The sequence below is a fragment of the Pleuronectes platessa genome, chromosome 12 (assembly GCF_947347685.1).
Source record: "Pleuronectes platessa chromosome 12, fPlePla1.1, whole genome shotgun sequence".
Taxonomy (NCBI): Eukaryota; Metazoa; Chordata; class Actinopteri; order Pleuronectiformes; family Pleuronectidae; genus Pleuronectes; species Pleuronectes platessa.
This window is the reverse complement of record NC_070637.1, coordinates 17,009,014-17,031,834: the sequence shown is the minus strand read 5'-3', so window position 1 is coordinate 17,031,834 and position 22,821 is coordinate 17,009,014. Positions and strand designations below refer to the sequence as shown.

The window sequence follows — 22,821 nt, the reverse complement described above, 5'->3', positions numbered from 1 at the left end:
CATGCCACATCCTACCAGTATTCTTAACCAGGACATTATAAATTACATTTTAGGGTTAGGGTTAGGAAACCCCTTTAGTCCCATTGGGGTAAGTGTTTATGCTGGAAAGGTCCTAAAGAGGTAAAATGAGTACACACACACACACACACACACACACACACACACACACACACACACACACAGAGTCATGAATGTTCTTCTGGGGTCAATTACAGTAATACCTTCGCACTTTTAGCTCGCGTATTAGGCTGAAAACAGGTGTGGATTGGTGGTGACGCCGAGGCATGAGTAGTAGCCGCAGCAGTAGTTTATGGCTGCACACATGCAACCAGGCGGAGCAGGCGGAGCAGTGGAGATGGTGAAACAGCTGGCTCGGGGGCCCTGAATAACCACTGACCCCTGAGCACCAGACCAGGCAGGTGCACACAGCCACCTGTGTCACAAGGCTCCAGACATCTTGGAGAGTGGATGCACTGTCACTTCTCTGTCCGTGAGATTTAAATTCCTTCTGCGTGTTTTAATAAAGTTCAACTAAAGGTCAAAGTCCCGTCCTCACTAATGTGTATGAGTAACAAATATCACTGAGTGTTATCTGGTTTCTTTTTTCTCTTTAATCCAGCAAAGGTCCCACGGGTTGTGGAATCGTGACACTCGACACTGAGGCACAGATCATTTTAAAGGGGGTGTGCCCATAAGTACAACGTAGATGAAGAAGACATGTGTTCTATGTTGGTAATTTATTGTCTGTGAAATAGTAGTGCTTCTACAGAAATAGCTGCTGTAACTGAATCTTTTAACATGGGACCAGAGCGAGTTGTAAAACATATAGATGACGAGGCGATCTGTAAATCATACAGCACCTCGGTTATATGGATGTCAATGCAAGCATTAAGACATCATATAAAGTAGAGGCAGTGCCTGGCAACACCGACATCCAACATTGGTTAATATGAGAAATGAGGTACAGGAAGAGAAGACGCTCAAAATAAACATATTGCATATTTTTTTAAAGATTTTTTCCCGATCCTTATTTCCTCCACATCATTTATTCAGAGGTTTGTTTTGAATTAACTCTGAAGTAAAACAGCAGGGACCAAAATCCGGTTCCATCTTTGAAATACAGCTCTGGCGCTATATGTGTTTATTAAGTGTGATTTATGGCTCGTGATGCTCAGTCGACCTGTTAAGTTTCAGGATGGGCCTTGAACAGCAGCTCTGAATTTGTCCTCCTGCTGGTAAAATGATGAACTGTCACATGAAAGTCAAACGATGGCTCCCTGCAGCGACCGCGGAAAGCACTGACATATTTTAAATTTAAAATATCGCAATATCTAAATATAAAAATGATATTTTATTGCCGTCGCCAAGGTGATACCGGACAGGATATTACATTTTCTAAGCGTCATGGTGATGAAATCTTTTATTAATGCTCATCTTTATTAAATAAGGGATGTGGAAACAAGGAAACAAGTGAGGTGTAAATCATAAGTCTGCTTTACAGAGGCTTTCTATTCAGAGGCATACGCTTTATTCATGTTGTGGATTCACACAGAATTACAAATCTATCTGCACATGATTTATTCTGCATGAGGAGGAGGAGGAACAGCAAAATCCATCTGAGGACCCAACGTACTCAAATCCCTGAGCCGCGATAAGAGGTCACCGAGTCGGAGCATCAGCAGCATATGCTCCTCACGAGATGTGTCATGATAAATCTTGCTGGTGTTTATTGTCGGCCACGGCAGAAGGGACGTGAATTGATCAACCCCCTCCATGAAGGCCAGCTGCTGGGTGAGCGGTTCCTGCAGAGCTTCAGCCGGAGGATCTCAGGACTGACAGATGAGAGGATACATGGAGAAGCCAGAGAAGGGGATGAATTCTGAGGGAAGGAGTGGGGAAAGAGGGGAAACTTCTGACATGGAGATCGGGCGTGAGCCGGGGAAAGGCCACGGCTCGACACTGCCGGACGACAAAGGTCCTTCGCTGTCAGACTTGAGACCTCTCAAGTTCAGTTGAGCTGTCAGCAGCTGTCTTGAAACAGACACCCCAGCAGGAGGGCCGGAGACCCTACCCCTTTTCTAAAATAGGCGAGAGGAGACTTGGAGGACATGAGGAATTTGGGACAGGACATGGCGAACCTGCAGCTACAGTGTACTAGATGTAGTGTGAAGTCACTAGTTGAACAAAAACCACGAGCGAGGCCCTCTGTAAAGCATCAGATGGCCTCACAGTGGCCCGTCTCAAATGTTCTCGACGTGGGAGCGGGTCGCAGGCGGCTTGATGCACGACAGTGGATGTTCCGGAGACAATGGCTGCTCTCCTGCCCCAGTGAACCTGACAGGCAGCTGGAGGGGAGTCATTCACTGTGACATCATGGGGTTGAGGAGCGTGTGACTCTGGATGGAGGAGCTCGGAGGAAACGACCTGCGGCTGTGGAGGCACCCAATCAACCAGCAAAGCTCTGCTGTGGCTACTGGCTGCCTAATGGAATGGAAAGTGACTCCGCTGCGGAAACATTAGTTTTACTCCGTGGGTCACATCCAAAAGCCTGCGCCTGTATTTACTTGTACAAATTAGATTGAAGAAAACCCGTTTAGTAGTAAAAAGTTATTTGCAGAGGATGAAAAATGTAAACACATTTATCAATCTCTCCTCAACCTGTAAACATTTAGTATTAAGTATTTCTCAAATGATCACATAACAGGGGAAACAGAAAAAAGTGGAACAGGAAATAACTTCTGCTGATAAATGACCCATGGCTTAAATCATATAAGAGGAGGAATTGACACGTTCACACTCGAAAGAATGTATAAAAAGGTAATGCAAATAAAGGCTATTAAAACTTGTATCTGCTGTTCCCTCTGATATAGACTATACATTTCAGTGTAACATCCTCTCAAATATTCACATTACAAGTCTGTTCTGCAGATAATGAAGTTCACTAACTGAAGCTAAAAGTGGAGTTTTAACTTTAAATCTTTAACCACAAGATAATTCAGTATCACTTTAGTGTTGTTATTAAAAAAAGAGATTTTGATCTGAATAAATCCACCTGATTAAATACAGTTACGTCCCCGACTTCAACAGCATTATATGGTTTCAAGATAATTAAGAAAATGTTGGTCTTTCTTAAAGAAACAAGCTTATTGGATGTGATGGTTTTCTGGCTCAAACTGACCTGTCACCGTAACTCGGTACATGATGTATGGCCGTGGTGCAGCTGAGGAACAGACAGAGCCACAGTGTCTTTACAAGTGTATATAAACCCAACAATGCAGCTGCTGCTTCAGTGCTGACTCAAGGCCACGTCTTTATCACTCGCTCTGTGAGACGGCGGCACATAGTGTCACGCTCCCTTATCTCAGATCAGAAATAGATGGTTGATTCATCCGCCACCTTTTCCATTTGCTGCGGCTGCTGCTGTCAGCGAGAAACTAAAAGTTAGGCATAGCAGTGTTTTTTAGCAATAGGTACAAAAAGATTATCACGACCAGGTAAAAGTTTTAAAAAAAGAGGCAAAGAGGAAGATTTTTTTCCAGTTTGCATTTTGAGAATGAAGTAGAAATGTGAGGGAAAAGTTTAGATTTATTCTTGAAATGCCTAAAAAGTCTTCCTCTGATTTAGTTCCGACTTTATTCTTAACATTTCAAATCAAATCATTGATATTGTCTTTATTCTGGTCATTTCCAATTTATTCTCTTCATTTGAAACTTGTTCCTGACATTTCGATCTTATTTCCAACATTTCCACTTTATTCTTGGGATATAAAAGGAAAATAAATATTGGACAAAAAACATTTCAACTTTATTTTTGTACAAAAAAGGGGGGGGGGGGGATCTTACTTCTCATGGCTGACCATAAAACTCCCCTGTACAAAAGGAAACTTTCACAAAGGCTACAAAGATCCAGACTGAGTCCATGTTGTGATACAGTAAATGAGCTTTATTCTCATGTTAATGTCTCAACATACAAATCACATTCTTTCTAACAAAAGAAAAGTTCATCAGTACCTGGCGTCTTGATTCTTTCTATAAATACAACTAGTTCACGTTGTATCCCACTCTCTCGTTTGCTCGCTAACATCTGCTTTCTACTCAGAAAAATAGTAACATTACAGTTTGCTTCTGCTTTACTCTTTTTTTTTTTTTAGCCCAGTAGTCAAACTTGTGGACTAATTTTCCGTTGAAAAAACTGTGCAAGAATAGATCCCTTTTTAATAATTCAAATAAGAAGTGATCCTTTTTTCTTCCTACGAAAGAACAAAAAGGCCATAAATGAAATGTAAGGAACTGATGTGATACATAAAATGTGAATTAGTTACAGTAGAAATTATAGTACCTATATAGTCTACTGGAAACCTAGGAGCAGATACATGTTTTTAAGGTTCACAGATAAACAAGTGCAAAACAGAAATAAAAAGGATAAAGTCGCCGTAGTGGATTTTGGCACAATAAGATACAGGATATGGTTTGCATGGAAGGGCAGAATATTTTTGTCAGTATTTTATTTTTTTGCCTCCTGAATAGAAAATACACTTAAATAATAATGAAAAAGTCACTAACATTAAAACGGATCAGAGGAAAATCCTTTAAGATATTACCCTGCAATTTTTGCTTCATAGTGTCTCTTTTAATGAGTACATCGATAAGTGACTGACAACCAACCACAAAAAATAAAAACAGAAAATAAATAAAAATAAAAAACATGCTAATACCTGCTAAGACACGACTTGACTGCCAAACCATCCTAGGCGTACGACCTAGTGAAAATACATGTAATATATATATATTTATATATCTATATATATGTGCGTGTGTGTGTTTTTCTGATGTATCTGCATATTGTATATGTTATACTCTATATTGTTGTTAAATATATGTTAAAGAGATAGAATGATAGTAACACAGTGGTCTGTCTAGCCCTGGAGTGCATTCTGAGGAGTTAACCCGTTGGCCGACGCTGTGGCCCACCCTCAAAACGTTGCCATTGTCACGCACTGTGCTGGTCTGAAATCAGCCCCCGAGTCCTCATCGAGTCCGTGTTGCGTGAAGTGACCGATCGCAGCTTAAAGTTCTGGCAACGTGAGCAGGGGCTGGTTTCAGATCAGGCTTCCTCTCCAAAGGCACTTCCGAAAGGCCCCACATAAACGGTCCACGCACCCGGCTACTATAGAAACGCAATGCATAGAGCAAACATCGCTGTGTTTGGAGTTGTCGTGGTGGTTACTGCTGGCAGTGATGATGTTCGGTAGCTACATATACGTCGAGAGGTCTGATGCTTTTGCACGGTCACACCACGGGGAATGTGAAGTCTGGTCCTGGCATTCGATTTCTATAGCGTCGTCTTGTTTCGCACTAACAAACAACCATGGTTCTATTCAACTGAAATTTTCATTACAATTCTGAACAAACAGTCTCAATGCTTTTTTCTGTCTCTCTCTCTCTCTCTCTCTCTCACACACACACACGCGCAAAAACAGTCACGCACAAAGACAAGCAAACACAATTAGTTGTCAGTCGTTGTCAAACTGGTGCATAATTGTCGGGGAAACCACAAAACGTCATCTGCTACACGGGGGGGGGGGGGTCGGGGGGGGGTCGGGGGCGGCTGAACTTCATTAGTGTTGAGGTTTTTGCGTACACAAAGGGGAAGGACACGCATTCAAGCAAATATTGAACATCAATAGTTAGACTCGTCTTTTGACTGTAAACGGATGCTTACGATTGCAGCATTACAAACACACCACCAGAAACCCTTAGGGAAGACTCAATGGACTTGAACGTGGAGATCCAGTGCTACTAACCTGCTCCGGAGTACATCAGAAATCAAACAGGCTCTGATTATAAACCATAACAAAGACAAAATAAAAAAATATCAATAATTTACATAACTAGCTCGCTTGTAGGGTACCTACTGGTATCGTGTGAGAGAGTTAATTAGTGTTCGGGGAATGGAGATGAGAAGCCGCAGCTTAATGTAGTGGCAGCCGGTCTCCTCTAGGGGCAGCCAAGTGGAGTCCACAGGACTTTACTTTGTTCTTGATCAACTATCGTCATGATCTGAGTGCAAACGTAAGGGAGGGTGCCGCCTTGGACAATACCTGCAGAGAAAAGGGGAGTCATTGAGAAAACAAGGATCCTAACCAACATATTATCAGACGTCTGTTTTTTTTTGCTTTGGCAGAAACCAACCTGTGAAGAATTTGCTGTATTCTTGTTCTATCTTCTGTGCACTTTCAAATTGCTCCTTGGAATGTTTTTGAGATACTTTGTCCCGCAGATAAACCGGATCTTTCTGCTCCCTGTGACACAGACAAAATGGAGACAGTCGTTCAGAGTCTTGGCGATTTGAATCCGACAGCAGTGACCACACTTTTCAAGGTGCAGGGTTTCAAATGATCAGATATTGAAGACCTTATTTTGAATTCAGCAACAGTAAGAATCTTGTCAAATGTCAAAAAGAGAGAAAACAGTTGTGTTTCACCACCTGTTTTGGACTATTCAAGTGTGTGTGTGTGTGTGTGTGTGTGTGTGTTGGAGTGGGGTGACAGAAATACCAAGGGGGTCAACTGAGGGATAGAGAGTGTGAGGGCTTCTCCTGCTCCATCCATCCATCAATTCATTCATTCATCCATCATTCACTTGCACACACACACACACACACGGCAGGGGTGCCACCTTATCCCCATACTGCCAGCACTCCAGAATTCGCTAGCCGAGCTTTCTGCACATCACTTAATGTGTTTGTGTGTGTGCGATTGCAAGAAACTAACAATGTCTGAGAATGTTTGTGTAGCCAACAATATCACAACTTACTTAATCTGCTTGGAGTTTTTGTAGCGGACGAAGACAACAATGGGATAGATGTGAACGCAGTGGAGCCTTTCGATGGCGTGCGGAGCGATGTCGAGCAAACAGTGACAACCCTGTGTTCAACAGCCGGAGCAAAAAAAGGAGAGAAAGAAAGAAAGCAGAACAGCACTTTAAAAAGGAATTAGTTCAACACACAGTTTCAGAAGACTTGAGGACAAATCACATATAGGATTAATGGAGGAGGAATCTTGCTTTTTAAGCTCGGAGCACTGCGGTCGTGATAGCTTATCTTCACCAGAGGCAGAGATTAAAGACAAACAAGAAGTCACTTTATCGTCCCCGATCCAATCTGATGAGAAAGAGAAGCACCGACTCATACCTTATCTGTTATTTCCTTTATCGAAGCAACGGTGGTCACGTCGAAATGGCCACTCCTGCGCTTGTAGTCGATGAAGAGGCAGTCTTTGACGCCACGCTCGATGGCTTGCTGGGAGGCCTTCATCACCTCTGCAGACGGAAAGAATGAAGGAGCAAAGAAAATTACCAACAGGGCAAAGTACCGATATTCCACAAAGGCGAAAACATACGAACCCTCACATTTCTTCATCTCCAAATTGTCAATCCTATTATTGATTCAGATTTATCATGACTGTAGACATGAGTTTTATTCTCACCCAGTACACATCGGCAGAACTTCCCTGGAGACTCTTTGACCAGCATCTCCTTGACGGCGTCGGTGAGCGGCCCGAGGACGAGTACCGGTCGAGGAGAGGCGCACTCCACCTTCTGGACCCGCTGGTATGCCAGGCTCACGCAGTCTGACAGAGAGAACAACAAATACTGTTCTGCAAAGATTTGGGGATTTTGTTTGATCTTCTATTCTGACAGAAGTTAACCTTTCTTCTTACCATCCAGGAAGGGGATGGAGTCTGTGCTGATAGCGTCCAGAGCCACCATCTCCTTGCTGTCTTTGGAGCTGCTACGTTTGTGTTTCTGTTTCCTCCTGAAGAAGGATCTGCGAGCCGCTGCAGACAGAGTCTTACCGGAGTCTTCCTTCATTTCTGTCACGCTGTGTCTGCGGTAGAACTCTTGGTCCATCCTACAGCACACGTTCACCAAAACAAGACGTTATTTAAAAGGTTCCATGCTGGGAAAAGGGCTGAGAGTGCATCGTGTAGATGTATGTTCTGATTTTGGCACATTTGTAACTGAATATTTTTATTGAATATTATATTTTAAAATGTGAACATTTCTGCATGTCTGGATTGTTTTACCATGTAGAGCAAAGGTTTTAGTTGGGCATGTAGTTATAAGGGGTTCCATTGATTGGAAAAAGTAATAATTTCTTCTACTCTTAAAGCGTTCAGTTACAAAGATTGTGATTTTTCCAAGGGTTTAGAAATCAAGGTTCCCAGCTTCTGGCCCTTAACTCCCACTTTGAATACACAAAACTAAATCAGAATCAGTTCTTCAGCCAAGTCACATGAATGTGCAGAGGTGTTGGTTGCAACATGTCAACAGAGACACACAGTCAGAAGACAACAGTGCCTCGCAATACATGCAAAAGGACACTGACATGGAAGAGAGGTGACATTAGATACGATCCCTACATTGCAGCAGTACGCCACTGATTGTTGTCACAGCTGTTACGAACTGTCCACTCGCTCAAAAGAGTGTGTGTGTGTCTGTGTGTGTCTGTGTGTGTCTGTGTGTGCGAGTTGCATTCTCCACTCACATGTACTTGCTGGGGATCTGCCCCCTCTGGATCTGCTGTGCGTTCTCGTCTAGCTGCCAGGCCATCCAGGTCCCGAAGCTGCCCTTTGGTAAAGACTCATCCACGTACAGGATGTCATCCTTCTTGAAAGTGAGGTCCCCCTCGGCCTCCCCGACCCGGTCGTAAAGTGCTCTGTTGGGGGGGGGGGACAGAGATAGATGTGGCGGAGTGAGGAGCGAGGCAGAGCGAGGAAGCGGGGGAGCATAAAGTTGATAAAGTGAGCGTGGAGGTGAGGTATCAGACGAGGAAGGTGGGAAGAGAACAAGATAAAAAAAAAAAAAAAATCAGATAAAAGCAAGAGTAGGAAAGGAAGTGAAAAGGGAGTTAATCTATGGACAGTTTGGGCCTCGCTCGCCTCCTGTTGGAGCCTCGTAAGTCTCTCCCGAGCAGCCTATCAGTGACAGCCCGACAGGCTGGGTGTATTTACTGCAGATGACATCACAAGCCCACTTGCCTATATGACAAGTGACTGCGGCAGCTGCGGCAACATGCCCAGACAGACTCCCAACAATAAAACGTGACTATTTCAGTGCCTCATTTTCCATTCATATACAATGTAATTCTAATGACCTGGAAAAACACTGGGCGCTAAAAATGGATAGGACGTTGGTTCTGGTGAGCGGGGGGGAGATAAGGTAACCTAAATGTGTGCTGTGATGGGCCTGATTGCAGTCACACAAGTGGATCTGGGACTTAATTGCTTAGATGAGAAAGATTCCAACTTGTCCAAGGGGCGCTCCAGTGGTGGGTCTATTTATAGCAACACGCACAGAGATTAGGCTGCTCGGGGGAAAAAGTAGCGCGCTCCTTTTTGTAAAGCTGCATCACATAGACGCCCAGCAAGTGAACCCTGTGCCTGCATAATGTGTTTATACACACGTACCGAATGTAAAAGCCATCTCCCGGAACGTCTTTGAGCGTGCTGAAGTCGTCTGGCCGGTGATGCACCTTCAGCGTGACCATCTCCGCGGGCTTCAGCATCTCCACGTACACCTCCTCGGCCGTCTTATTCTTCATATTCACCGAGTTGTACTGGAAGACAAGAGGGGACGAGTGAAGTTCACATTGTGGGAAAACAAGACAAATCTGGGCGAGTGGTTTTCTCTCATTTGAGAGATAATTTGTCGCGTCTGAGAGTAAACAGCCACAATTTCTCTAGAGCTTTCAGCTGTATTAAAGTGTCGCAGTATTGATTTGTGCTATGTAGGGGGAGGGGGGGGGGAGAGAAAACAAACAGGGTGGGAGATTGAAGGACAGACTGATGCTGTGCAGCCTGATGACAAAGCTGCGTGGCAATCCGGATCGCAGGCCCTTTGTGGCGGAGAGCTAAGTGGAAGCATGCCAGGAATTGTCTATTATGAGTTTGCTGTGCTCCAGGAGATCAATGAGAAAACAATGACAGGCGGGGGGGGGGGGGGATATGAAATGCCAGCGCCTTCTGGCAGTGCTCGAGTCTGAAGTAACAACACACCAAGCTTTATAAGAGTCAGGAGGCTGCAAACATCTTATTAGAGCGGCTTTGAGATCACACCGAAAAAGCTGATACAACACATACTTCTTTACTTTTGAACAAAAATTCACGACAATGGCACTTTTACTAAAACTTCAGCACAATGGATTTATCTTTTTAACTGTCTGCCTGAATCCAATTATTTTTTATTCAATAATTGCCTGCATAGCATATCAGCCAGTTGTTGAACTGTGCATATCTTCATGCATGGAAAATGTGCGTCTGTACCTCTAAAATAATGTCCCCAGTGAGCAGTCCATCTGGGCCTCTGGCAGGACTGTCCTCGTCCAGGCTCTCGATGAAGACGCCCCGCAGGTTCCCTCCACAGAGCGTGACTCCCACTTCCACTCCCGGTCTGCGCACCGTCACAAGCCGTGGATCGCCCACCTTCCTGCTGCCCTCAGACGGCATTCTGGAAGACCACATGTAGTTAGAGACATACTGGACAAGTGTGTGAGACGGACGCCTCGCTTGACTCAATTTGACATGGAGCAGATGGTCTTTCTGTAATGTTAGTAAATCCCGTGTGCGCGTGATTACCTGATAAAGTTGTTGGGACTTGTAGTGGGGGAGGTGTGCTTGGAGGAGGGAGTGAGCGTCCCCTCGTCCTGTTCGCTGAGTGTATCGATGTTGGAGTGATTGTCGGGGGTGGCGGCCCCACTACCCTGTGGGGTCGACTGGGAACTGACTGGCTCCAGGCGGGAGCTGCACAAATAGAAAAAAATTTAAACAAGGTTAAAAAAAAAAACGGAAAGTTCTGGCTCCATCAATTGAATTATATTCCATGTTATTCTTAAATTCATAAATAAACTGAAATTGAGACACAGAATTATAAGTGACCTCCTACACGAGACAAACATTGTGTTACCTGGAGCGAGAGTGGTTTCCCAGCTGGTACATGTGTGGGTTGTACTGGGCCATAATGGTGACGGTGTCACACTGCTGGCCGATGATGAGACGAGCTTGCTGCTCCGTAGCGTTCCGCAGGTTGATGCCGTTGAACTGACATCGGAAGAAAAGTGTGGTCGGGCAGAGGGTTAGGGGAGATGGGGTGAGACATGAATAAAACACGTGTATGCAAAGTCTATTGCTGGTTTTAAGTCTCTAGTAGTACCTGGTGAAGAAAATACTCTTTAGGGATGTGACAGTATTCATTTTACACCTATTTTCTTAAATTTAGAGATAAATATGTGCAGAATCTATCATATCAGATCAATACTGTACTTCTGTATGAAGTGCTGAAGTAACAGATCCAGGATGTCACCTTGGCTCCACTGAGGTGAACATTTCCAATGCTACAAAACATTGTTTCTTATTATTGCAGCTTGGAGCTGTATAATTTTTGCTATTTGAGCAGGTTGTTCATATTCTTACCTCCAGTAACTGATCTCCATATTCCAGTCCTGCCTGGTGGGCGATGCTTCCTCCTGTAACTTTCGAGACAAAGATTCCTCCGTTCTCCCCACTGACGATGGAGATGCCGAGAGGCTCTGCTCCTTTGTGCACAATCACATTGCGCGGCTCCTCCAGGTACGGCCTGGTGGGACAGAATGATATGCATGAAGGAATAGAAAAGTTACCACACAGGAATAAGTGGAGGCTAAAAGGATTTATTTACAGCTCTGGATGGTTGTTTGCTAGCCAGGAGTTTTGCTGTATTTAAAACAAAAATCACATTAAGCTCAAACATTATCAACCATCAACAAAAAAAGAGTTGCGTTTGAGGAATGTTTGAACTTGAGTTTAAATTTCCTCCCAGGCCTGTAAATGGATCATCTTTCCAGAGCGCCACTTTATACCTGGCTTACAGAAGAGATAGGACAGGCTTCGGATGCTGTGAACAACATCATGGAAGCACAGGCGAGGGAAATCCCTTCACATGAAGAACACGAGCATGAACTTGGTGCGGCTTCATGGCATGTTGTCTCTGTGACATGAAACACGGTCCCATGGGGGGGGAATGGATTGGCAGCCAGAGGCGAGGGTAAACAGAGTGGAGGTGTACAAACAAGACCATGGCCCAGAAGCTTGAGGTTGAATAATATAGCCATTGTACGACATACATACTGCAGACTAAAGGGTAACTTGGCTTCAGGCCAAAGTACACACATGCATGTTGGACCATGTCGTCATCATGGGGCATGGACGCTGCATGCAATGTTTGAGACTCAAGTGGGTTTCCCGACATGGAGGCAGACAGGCACAAACACTGAACCTCTGAATTTCACTTAATGTAACTTATCAGGGCTTCGTTGTTTCCTGTGTAACAACTGATATTCTGCAGCAGGCTAGGGAACTTGCATTCTGAATATTTAACTGTGCGCTTTGTTGCATTCCAAAATGGTGCACTTCAGCTGCGCGAGACTATCCTGCTCTTCCATGTCATCTAGCTGTCTCCACTGAAGCATGTGAACAGCTTTTGAGGGTGAGGAGGAGGAGGAGGAGGAGTGTGGGGGGGGGCATTCCCTTGTTTGTAGCACTGAGAGGAAGAACGAACCTGAGGCTCCTGAGAGAGGAGAACCTCGGCCTTGCAGCCAGAGGAATCCTTAGAAAAGATCGGTTACGGTAAAGAGCTCTGGAAGCGGAAGGTTACAGAGAGGCGGGAGGAAGATAGAAGAGGAGAGTGGAGGACAGATATCACACAGAGTCAGTCATGGTGTTGAATAACTGAGCTGCGTCTGTTATACAAAATGGGACAGAAATGTTGGGGGAGGGGAGAATAAAATCAAATTCCATCAGACCTGGGAAATCACCGCTACTTTATTTGGAAACGGCAAGAAGCTTCCATTAAATGAATAATCAAGTGTTAATTGGATTTCAATCCTAATTTCAATGGAGGGATTGCAGTGCTCTGACCAGGATAGACCTGTTGCCTGGCAACGCCTGTTGAAATAGCCTGGGAGAATCCCTGGGGGCAGATGTAGGCTCATATCTGACCCGCTTCTGAAGTGATCCTATAATCATGCTTCGCCATTATTCGCCTCACATCTACACCATCTTTTTCCATATACTATAACAAGCGCTGCACTCATCAGCTACACACTATAAACAACAAACTGATTCATATTCTCTACTGACAATACAAGATAGACAACCGTGGACAGTAGATTCCTGGTAAATTGCTTCTTCTTTTTTTTTAAATCATTATCTCAGGACATGTGTTTCCATCATACCTGTCTTTCCTGCGCTCCCCTATTGGCAAAGGGCTGACTGAGATCCGAGGTAAAGTGGAAATGGAGCCTTGTGATTGGCTGCTGGCGAATGAGGAAGTCTCCAGATTGAGGGGTGATTGAGGAGGCGTGATGAGACTCGGGCTGCTGCACTCGGAGTGCGAGAGGGAGCCTGGATTTAGAGGAAGAGGAGGAGAGAGGGGCAGAATAAGATGGCATTTAAATTAAAAACAACAACAGTAACATAACACCATTTATTGATACGCAGAGATTTTCATAAAAAGAAAAGTAATCTCTTCATATTTTACATGTTGCACTTCTAGTTTGGCTTTTTAAAGCTCATGTACTTACATGGTTCTTGCTGTTTTGAGTTTGTACCTCATGTTTAAATGCACTTATTGTAAGTCACTATGGATAAAAGCATCAGCTAAATGATTGGTAATGTAATATCACTTGTCCCAAATCCAAAATATCCTGACACTTCATTTTTGACAGGGATATTGCCACTTGAGCTGCGTGTCAGCAGCTTTGTTGCTTTTGGGAATCTGCCAATGGAAGCTTGGTTTGATTTGAAACCTACTGGTTTAAATTTGCCTGTAAAAAAACGTGGCTATTTGGATAAATTACAGGAACTGGCTCCAGACTTGGACACGATATTTTTGCTGCAGTCAACAAAATCTGAACACTCAGGATCGACATCATGACTTTGCACTGAGGAAATTAAATAGTCATAATTCGATAGCAAACAAAAATCTCAAGAGAATGAAGGGTAAGCAGACAAATCTAATTCCAGTGTTTCAATGAGAGCTCCACATCTGGGGATGAAGATTAGAGTAGCTCCTGTTTAACCTCTACTGGTTATAATTCAAATTACAGCTTTATAAAGCATTGATCTCAAAACTCAGCAAACCCGACTAAATTAGAACAGGCCTGAGGGATGGGGAAAAAAGTTAAAGGGAATTTTAAAAGGGATTTTCTGTTTAAATAATTGAAAAGTGTTCTTCCTAGTGAGATCCTTACCTCTGTCTGACCCCAGCATGGAGCGAGGGTAGCGCGGAGTAGAAGGGATTTTGATCCTCTCTGTGCGGTACTGGACGTTATTGGAAGAACCTGGCAGTGGGATGAGAAGACAGAGGAATGAATGCTGGGACACAATATCCCAAAAAACAGACAGGGACATCGAGTCTGTGACCTTTACGTGCGTGTGTGCGTGCGTGCGTGTCAGACTGACCGAGGCGAGCGCTGGAGGGCAGTGAGTTTGTACCGTGTGAAGCTCTGCTGCTCCGTGACGACGAGGATTCGGAGAAGTCGCCCGTGCGCTTCTGCTGACTCAGGTCCAGGCTCAGACGACCCTGATGTTGGGGGCTGTGCGGATCAAAACAAAAAAAATTGAAAAGTAAACACACATAATTATTCATGCGATTCTTTTACGATTATCAAATATAATTCACGGTTCGGAGTTAATTAAATAGATGTGCCGAGTTGAAACATGACTGCATGAGATTAGGGCAAAGCAACAGCACAAATTTAATTTTGTGGTTTTGCCTTTGGGAAAGAGGCTAATTTAAATATATTACTTATCATAACCGGCACCATCAGAAACAGTGAAGCGCCAATTAAAGAACCCTTGATTTTAACCCTTGATTTTAACCTTCCGTTTAACAGATGCGGTCGAGGAAACACGTGTGAAAAGGGGGATAACCTGGTGTGGGTGTGCTGGTGACTGATCTGGGAGGCGACGGATGGACAGTTGCTGGTATGAACGCGGTGACTGCGCACGGTGTACACGGGATTCCTCATCACCGCAGTCACGGCGGGGCAAGGAGACAGGCCCCGGTGGACTGAATCTGACAGAGCACAGACGCAACACACCATTAGAGCAGGCGGGGGAATATGATGATGGGGACACCGTGTGTTTATGTAAGCATTTAAGAAAACTCACTCGGAGGTAGGGTGCCATTGTAGACTGTGGGGACGAAGCCCACACTGTGCCGGTGGGATCGGCTGGGAGACGAGCGCAGCATGTCCCTGGGCTCCGGCGAGTGCTCGTCGTTAGAGTAGCCCTGTGAGAAATGACAGAAACAGACGGTTACCATTTCCCCTGCAGGGGAATACAACACCACTATGTCTTGGGAGAAATCCCCCAACCTTTTGCTCTAGACAAGTATCATATGAGAAAAATGAAAGAGTGAAGAGCCCATAACTGGAAAAGATGAACATTTATCCCCACAGTGCTCTGCTGTGTGCTTCAGCGCCTGCAGAGGTAGCCAGGCAGGGTAGTCGGAGCCCGAGGCACTGACTCAGCTCCTGGGTTCAGTGGCTGTACCAGTGCAGAGACATCAATCACTCAGACACGCTTCCTAAGAGGCAAGTCCCAGAGGCCCAACTCTGGCGGGGCTGTATATTCTATTAGAAAATTGATGCTTTGGCCCTCTGGGATGATTTGAAATGCTGCTCCCACTCGGATGGGATCTCTTTTATTACAGAACAATTTTGGAGAAGGAAATTTCAGAAGCATTGGCACCACATAAAAACTTTTGCACTCTTAAATGCACTCACTTGGAAGGAGGGGAAATTGATGGGCTGGGGGGTCATCCTCCGTCGGAGGGCGGGGGCAGATTTAGGGCGTGGCCTCTTCACCTCAGGCTCCTCCCCCCTGGATCGGCCGATGTCCTCATCACACGACTTCCTCGATGTCAGGACCTTGCCATCCAGGAAGTAGTGGTTCCCGTTCCTGTCTCTTTCCCGCTCGCTCCTCTCTCTGCCCTCTGCCGCTGCCATGGAGAGGACAGCCTCTCCCTTGCCCTCTGAGGTGATGGTGCAGTCGGAGGCAGAGCTGCTCTGATGTTTGTGTTTGAATTTAAAGGAGTCACTGCGATTGGGTGGGGTCGGAGGGGTTGGGGTAGGGGTGGATGAGGAGGAGAGGGACTCAGTCCTCAAAGGCTGGGGAGAGTGGGAAACCGCAGCAGCGGCAGCTGCAATCTGATTGGCCGCCATGTACTCCATCTTAGAGGAAGGGGTTTCAGGACGTTTGAAAGTGTCTGGGTCGAAGATGGACTTCCTCTGCTTGGGCGATTTGTAGATGGAGAGCTGGGCTGCTACTGTGACCGGACTGGTGTTATCTGGTGCAACTGACATACCTCCCACCATCATCTTGGGCCACGTGCCCCCACTGTGCTTCTTCTCCAGGGTCGTCTCCATTGTGATGCAGTCCGAGGCCGAGACATGCTCAAAGGGCAAGGAGGAAGGTGGCTTTGTGTATGGGCAGCACTCCTGGAAAGCACTGGGGCCGTAGCGGCCGGTGCCCAAGTCAGACGCAGGTCGGAGGCTCGTGGCGTGGAGGGAAACTAGGGAATACGGCCTGCTCATGTCCCTGTACACCTCATCAGATTCACCTCTGACCTTCCTCCTCTCCCCGGAGATGCTCCCTGTGCTCGTGCTGCCGACGTCAGGGCAGAAGATGTCCGTCTGCGTTGAGCTGTTGTGTTTGAGGTTGCGACTGTTCCGGGAGTGGACCTCCGACAGGTGCATGCGCCCATTGGACTTTTCTGATGACTCACGCAGACTCTCAAAAATGTTCTGGCCCGATGTGCTGTGGGGGAAGAACTGCAGGGAGGACAGATGAAAGTATTAGCCACTCAAAACGAAAACACAGCTACAACTTCATTTTAAATAACATCCTGGTAAATTCAATGGTTAAGCATCAGGCAATTCAGTTGTCACAAACCAAACAGATGAAGTTGTAAAGCTAAGTAGGGCATGAAAAAGTAGAGAGAAAGCTTTTGAAGATTTTCCACAGAGGCAGAGAAGAAAAGCAGCTCAGGCAGTGAGCTGAGTGTGGCCCACCTTCATGAGAGAGAGGCTCAGAGAGTCCCTGCAGCTCCTCAGCAGAGCCTCGCACTCTGTCACAGATTTGTTATCCAGAGCAATGCCGTTTATCTGGGGAGTAGAGAAAGACACTGGAAATAAGGACAGGTCCTTCAGCATTTAAGGACATTAGTTTTTTCGATGAGTCCCAAGCTCCACGAGTGTGTCTTGGGTGGCAGTATTATCAAAATAGATGCCCATACAGGTGACATATCTCCTGAACAGGACGGTGCCTGGGGGACTGGGAAGCATCTCACTCTGCTGCAGAGGGGAAACTAAGAGACATTTAGGCCAGAACAATTCAGTCTGTGGAACCCTCGCGCTGCAATCTGCACATTTCCATCACAATAGAGACTTGAGAAGATTTTCTTTACAGAAAGTTGAGCGCTATTGAAGTGGGTAATATATTATGATTAAGAATTATCATTATATAAGTTCAGGGAAGAACTTTAGCGCTTTTAACCTGGAACAAGTCTGACACATTTTAAATCGATCAGGCAAAGGAAACACATCTGAGCCATGGAGTTGAACTTCTGATATTTACTTGCATCCTAAGCTTAAAGTATTTTTCTACACATTCAGCGATCCAGACTGTATTGCAAAAGCAATTAAGCATTTAATCAGTTGAACATTAATATAACCTGATACACTAGTTTCATTCGGTGTCACAGGGGGATGATAAAAAAGCGATACTCGCCCTTGATTAAGATGTCTTCCCACTTACCATTGCAAATTGTGGTTGCAGCTCAGCCATTATCAAGCGCACCAGCTCTCTGGCTACATGGAAGAGAGTTGCTCTGCTGCTAAATGGTGAGCAGGGATATCTAAGTGCTCTGGGATTTAAAGGTTACGCACAGGTTTCATGCTTAAGTTTAAACTAACAGGAGAGTTAAGATTTCTACTGCTGCTGGCAGATTAGCGTAAGAGAAAAGGTCATTGTTTTAAAGATGGATATGCACGGTTCTATTTCTGACACTTTACGCGACGACAGCTCCATCTAGCCCCGCAGAGCTGCACGTTTTTTAAGCGTTTAATCAAAAAAGGAGCAGACTTTCCACCTTCTACTTCACATGCTCGACAAATCCCTTCTTATCTAGGTAGGGAGTGTGGATAGTGGAATGGATCAAGGCCTGGATTAGAAAGCCAAAGAAACCAGTTGGAGCTGTAGTGTGGTAGATGTGGAGGAAGGGTGAAATAAAAAGAGAAAGAGGGTTTCATAGAGGGAGTGACTCACAGCGATCAGTCTGTCACCAACTGTTAGGGAACCTTCTCTGGCTGCAGGGCTGCCCTGGACGATAGCGGCGACCAACACGCCGCTCTCCAGACCGATTCCACTGTCTGAGATACAGAGGAGGAAGTGTGGAGGTAAACAAGAAAATTAGAAGAGCGCCTCTTCGGTGCGTTACATCAAACATGACGCACCAAGGAAAAAAGCTATCTTGAAAGGAGCCAATCACCTATTTCTGTATACCTAACATTGATGTAAAATATGCATTATTTATAAGCAGGATGAGTAATTCAAGACTCTAAATTACCTTTGTGTCCCACAAGGTTGATGTGAACAGGAGTAACCAGCCGTCCTCCCAGGGACTTCCTCCTCCTTACCACCATGTTGATCGACCCCCCACCACTGAGGACAGCCTTCACTACCTGCTTCCTGTCCTTATTGGTCAGGTCTATGTCATTAATCTTCAACAACCAATCATTCACTCTGGAAACACAAGGACAGAGAGTGATGAATTTAATATAGTGTAATGTATATACTGTAAGGACAAAGGTTATTTTCTTGAGGAAGCTCATACCTTAGCCTTCCATCTGCGATACTTCCTTTATCCACCCTTGTAACAAATATTCCACAATCTCCTGGTAAATACGGATCATTTACCCCCTCAGTGATATCAAACCCAAGTGCCTTCAAATCCATGTCGTCCTGTGAAAGGCAATAATATAAATGTTAGTGTGCTCATTCAGTTTGACAAACTTATTCCAACATCAATATTTGGCTGTTTCCGCAGGAGACTGGCGAGCCACCAAATCACTCCCAGTAATAGGAGCCGAGCACTGCTCTTACCCTATCTTTCTCAAACTCCACCACCTCTGTCTCCCACTCCAGGGAGTCTGTGTCGATGGCTGAGTCGTGAGAGCTGTGGGCCATTAGCTGACAGAAACGGGCCTCCTTCTCCAGCTGGCTCTCCATCTTCTCCCTTAACAAAGGAAGACATCACACACAGGGCAAAGGTCAGTCACTCGGGGAGAGATGGGCAGAGACAACAGAAAGAATCACACACAACCAGTCTGCAGACTAGAAAGGATTTTATCAAATGACAGTGTCTATCATTACAGATGTAGAATCCAGCTTGAACAATGGAGGTTTGCATCTACGGGGATGAAGGAACATGAAGAGATGTGTTGTCCTCCTTTCTTTGAATGTGGATAAGTTGCAAGCTAACTTTTCAAAGCTAATGTGCTTACTCGCACAAGCAAGCACTTTCCATTGTGCAGTTTAGGAAATGTATATTTAAGAAACCTAAAAGTAGAAAGCACACAATGCTCCACTGTCAGTAAGATGCATGATGTTCCACTGAGGCATGCCTTCAGGGCAGCAGTGACATTAAAACCCCAATCTTACATTGTTCCTGATGGAGGATAGAGGAAGGAACTCTCAATGTCACGGCACACTGCAATGCTCGTCATATACTCTTTAGCCAGCAGAGGGAGCTTTTATTGTGTGTAATATAAAGACATGCATATGCAGGGAGGTTGAAGCAGTGAGAGAGGGAAAACAAAAAATGTGCATGTGTCCAAAACACTGACACTTTCTGAGATTACACTTTTAATCTGGTCTTGTGGAACTGGGGCCAGACAAATAACTGAGCTGCACGAAGCCTCCAAAGAATATCACAGCTTACGCCTTGCCACACACTGAGTACAACAGCTTACAGAGACAAAGACAGTGGGACACAGGGAGCTGGCTGAGGAGAGGCAGCGTTGTCCTGCTCTTTAGCTCAAATGCAGGATTGCATACACGAGGGCTCCCTCACAGCATCATCACAACGAAAACTCACTTCAGTTCTTTCAGCTCTCGTAAGGCGTCGTTCTTCTGTTTCCTCATGTCGTCCAGATTTCGCAGGGCGTCGGCCAGGTCGCTGACTGCCCGGTCCCGCTCCCGTCGCAGGTTATCACACAGAGTCCTGGGAGAGGAGCGGAGAGAGGTGGTGAGATGCTGTGAGAGTAGAGATTCTACAACCACGACATTGTTTGTACCCGGGGGTCTGACCTGATGCTCTCCCTCTCCGCCACTATCTTGTCCCTCTCTTGGAAGGCCCAGTCCCTCCGGCATTTGGCCACCTCAGCCTCCTGTGTGGACTCCTTCAGTTCCTGAGACATGGCCTCGTACTGTTTCCTCAGCATCTCAATCTCCTTGTTGGCTCGTTCCATGTCCAGGGTGGCAGAGTCCTGTTTCTGTGAACATTGATAATACGAGAAAAAGATTTAGAAAGCCATTTCCATTAGTTGCAACATCCAAAATACAGTCACTGAAAACACTGACGGAAATATTTAAAGCAGCCAAAATTTGCCCTTACTAGATGTGCAACCTTCAAACAAACCAAAACTCATCTTTGACTTTGAGGTCTTATAGACATCTAAAACAAGAGCTCCAGATATTCTCAGAGGAGCTGTTTGTGAGAACGAAAAAATGTCAGAGACAGTTGCTTTGGACATTATGTCCCGTTCTGAATATGTCCTCGCTTGAACACTCAAGATTTTTCGGTCATCATGAATGTGTCTGACTAAAGAATCTCTTCCTGTGTTGTTCCTATTGGAAAGCAAACTCTAGAAGTCCAGACCCAACTGTGTAGAAATTCTCCAGAGTTCATGTCTGAAAAAGCTCAACCTTCAGGGACACGTGACTTCGGGGCCATCTAGTAATCAGACAGAGTGACCTAAATCCTCTTACGGGTCCATTCACTGACATATTGTGATCCACCAAGTGACAGCTCCCTGCTTCAAGGTCTTTAACATGTGGGCGGAGTGTTTTTTACCTGTCTGGCCTGATAGTACTCTCGGAGCAACTGATCCCTTTGAATGATGGCCTCCGTCCTCTCTTTGCGGGCCACGTCCCTCTCCTCCCGCACCGTCTCGATGTCCCTGCAGGCCTGGCTCAGCTCCTTCTGGGCCTCGGCCTTGTCCTTCACCTCGTGGCAGTACTTCTCCAGCAGCTCGTTCCTCTCACAGATGGCCCTGTCGCGGTCTACAAGCGACGAGTTCAACTCCTGTTGCAAAATAAAGCGCGCAAAAAGAAAGAGAAATGAGGGCGTCTCACCACTGAGTCGAAAATGTTATATGTAAACGTTATTTAAGGGCCAGTGCGGAGTGATCAATCCCTAGTTGTGGATCTCTTTCTTCTGTCAACCAGTTTTAAGAAATCTTCCAAAAAGGAGGAGGTGGAGCTGAACTGCGTTTGTGCAGCGTCCTGCTTAAAACAGCTTTTGATCCCATTGATCTTTGGTTTTGTTTTTGAAGGAGAGAACAGACGTACTAGTGCATAAGCTGTCTGCTCAGTAACTGTCCATGAGACAGTTCGACTTTCGGGAAGCCGGGATTGATGACTCATGTCTAAAAAATATCCAGTTTTTCAAAAGATATCATCACTTTGACCTTTTAAAGATTCAGGTCCACACATCGGCTGCTTTGGCCTTGGTAGAGCTTCTTCAGGTGTGTTTTGATATGCAAGAGCTGACAGCCATGACAAATTATCCATCGTTGAAAACCTTTATGTCTCATTCAATCTGGGGAAAGTATTTTAGGATCCTGATATCAGAGTTCAGCCTTGTGACGATGGATGCAAAATGTTTCACATACAGAAATGTCCTACAGGCCTTTATTCATTTTCTTTGCGTTTCTATATTTCCTTTCCTTCTGCCTCTTTAACTTCAGTACCTCTGATACTTTTCTGAGCGGCTGTAAACGATAAAGACTCACCTTACAGATGAGGCCACAGTGAAGACACTGTCATAAAAAGGTTGTGAAAAGTGACCTTATATTTTAGTTTCATTAATAAAATTAAAAGAATAATTTGACATTTTGATAAATATACATACTTGCTTTCTTGTTGAGACAAATAAAACCAAAGGTCTCATATTACTATAGTTAATAATTAGCTGGATGTGTGGAAACAATTTGCTGTTTTATGGTGTTTTATGTGCCATATAAATTATTTGCTATAACCAGTTCCTGGACATTTTTGTGGTTGCCTAGCACCTGGGCAAAAGGTCAACAAAAGTCCAGCTCATAAGCATTTTGGATTAAACAGATAAGATATAATGTGATAATGTAGAGGAGCCAGTCGGCAGATCTTGTTACCAGAGCGACATGAGTCACTTCCCCCCCGTTTGCAGTTTTATTGCCTAACAAATCTAAGATAGGCGAAATCTGATTTTATTTGTTAAGCCTATATTCACAAATCACAATTTGCCTTATAGGGATTAACAAGGTGCTCTGCTAAGCTAAAGTCTCCAGATAATTTTTTTACAGAGACAGGTTTTAGTCTTTTTCATCTAACTTGGCAAGAATGTGAACAACCACATGCTCCAACATATCAAACTATTACTTTAAGTCTTTACATTCAACAGGTCTGTATTATAATTTATTTGGAGAGTCATCTTATCCTCAATGGATCTGTTTGAT

The 22,821-nt window shown here is 44.9% G+C and overlaps 1 protein-coding gene across 2 annotated transcripts in view; it reads right to left on the bottom strand.

The window, feature by feature from the left end:
- Window positions 1–3,921: 3,921 nt before the first annotated feature.
- The window catches only part of dlg5a (discs, large homolog 5a (Drosophila)), a 35,689-nt gene continuing 16,789 nt past the window's right edge, over window positions 3,922–22,821 (bottom strand). Inside the window, exons 8-33 of one of the 2 annotated variants that reach the window (XM_053435715.1) lie at window positions 21,177–21,407; window positions 20,411–20,595; window positions 20,199–20,324; window positions 19,205–19,337; window positions 18,936–19,063; window positions 18,669–18,844; window positions 18,368–18,471; window positions 17,113–17,205; window positions 15,826–16,872; window positions 15,209–15,329; window positions 14,969–15,113; window positions 14,498–14,631; window positions 14,287–14,376; window positions 13,270–13,438; window positions 11,471–11,633; window positions 10,965–11,098; window positions 10,637–10,801; window positions 10,325–10,508; window positions 9,470–9,618; window positions 8,548–8,718; window positions 7,721–7,911; window positions 7,487–7,630; window positions 7,192–7,319; window positions 6,816–6,925; window positions 6,192–6,301; window positions 3,922–6,100 (exon numbers count right to left, since the gene is read on the bottom strand). In XM_053435715.1, coding sequence (XP_053291690.1) covers window positions 5,997–6,100; window positions 6,192–6,301; window positions 6,816–6,925; window positions 7,192–7,319; window positions 7,487–7,630; window positions 7,721–7,911; window positions 8,548–8,718; window positions 9,470–9,618; window positions 10,325–10,508; window positions 10,637–10,801; window positions 10,965–11,098; window positions 11,471–11,633; window positions 13,270–13,438; window positions 14,287–14,376; window positions 14,498–14,631; window positions 14,969–15,113; window positions 15,209–15,329; window positions 15,826–16,872; window positions 17,113–17,205; window positions 18,368–18,471; window positions 18,669–18,844; window positions 18,936–19,063; window positions 19,205–19,337; window positions 20,199–20,324; window positions 20,411–20,595; window positions 21,177–21,407 — 4,635 coding nt within the window. In that variant the 3' untranslated portion in view covers window positions 3,922–5,996. The remainder of the gene's footprint in view (window positions 6,101–6,191; window positions 6,302–6,815; window positions 6,926–7,191; window positions 7,320–7,486; window positions 7,631–7,720; window positions 7,912–8,547; window positions 8,719–9,469; window positions 9,619–10,324; window positions 10,509–10,636; window positions 10,802–10,964; window positions 11,099–11,470; window positions 11,634–13,269; window positions 13,439–14,286; window positions 14,377–14,497; window positions 14,632–14,968; window positions 15,114–15,208; window positions 15,330–15,825; window positions 16,873–17,112; window positions 17,206–18,367; window positions 18,472–18,668; window positions 18,845–18,935; window positions 19,064–19,204; window positions 19,338–20,198; window positions 20,325–20,410; window positions 20,596–21,176; window positions 21,408–22,821) is intronic. The other variant, XM_053435716.1, reaches the window with a different exon arrangement.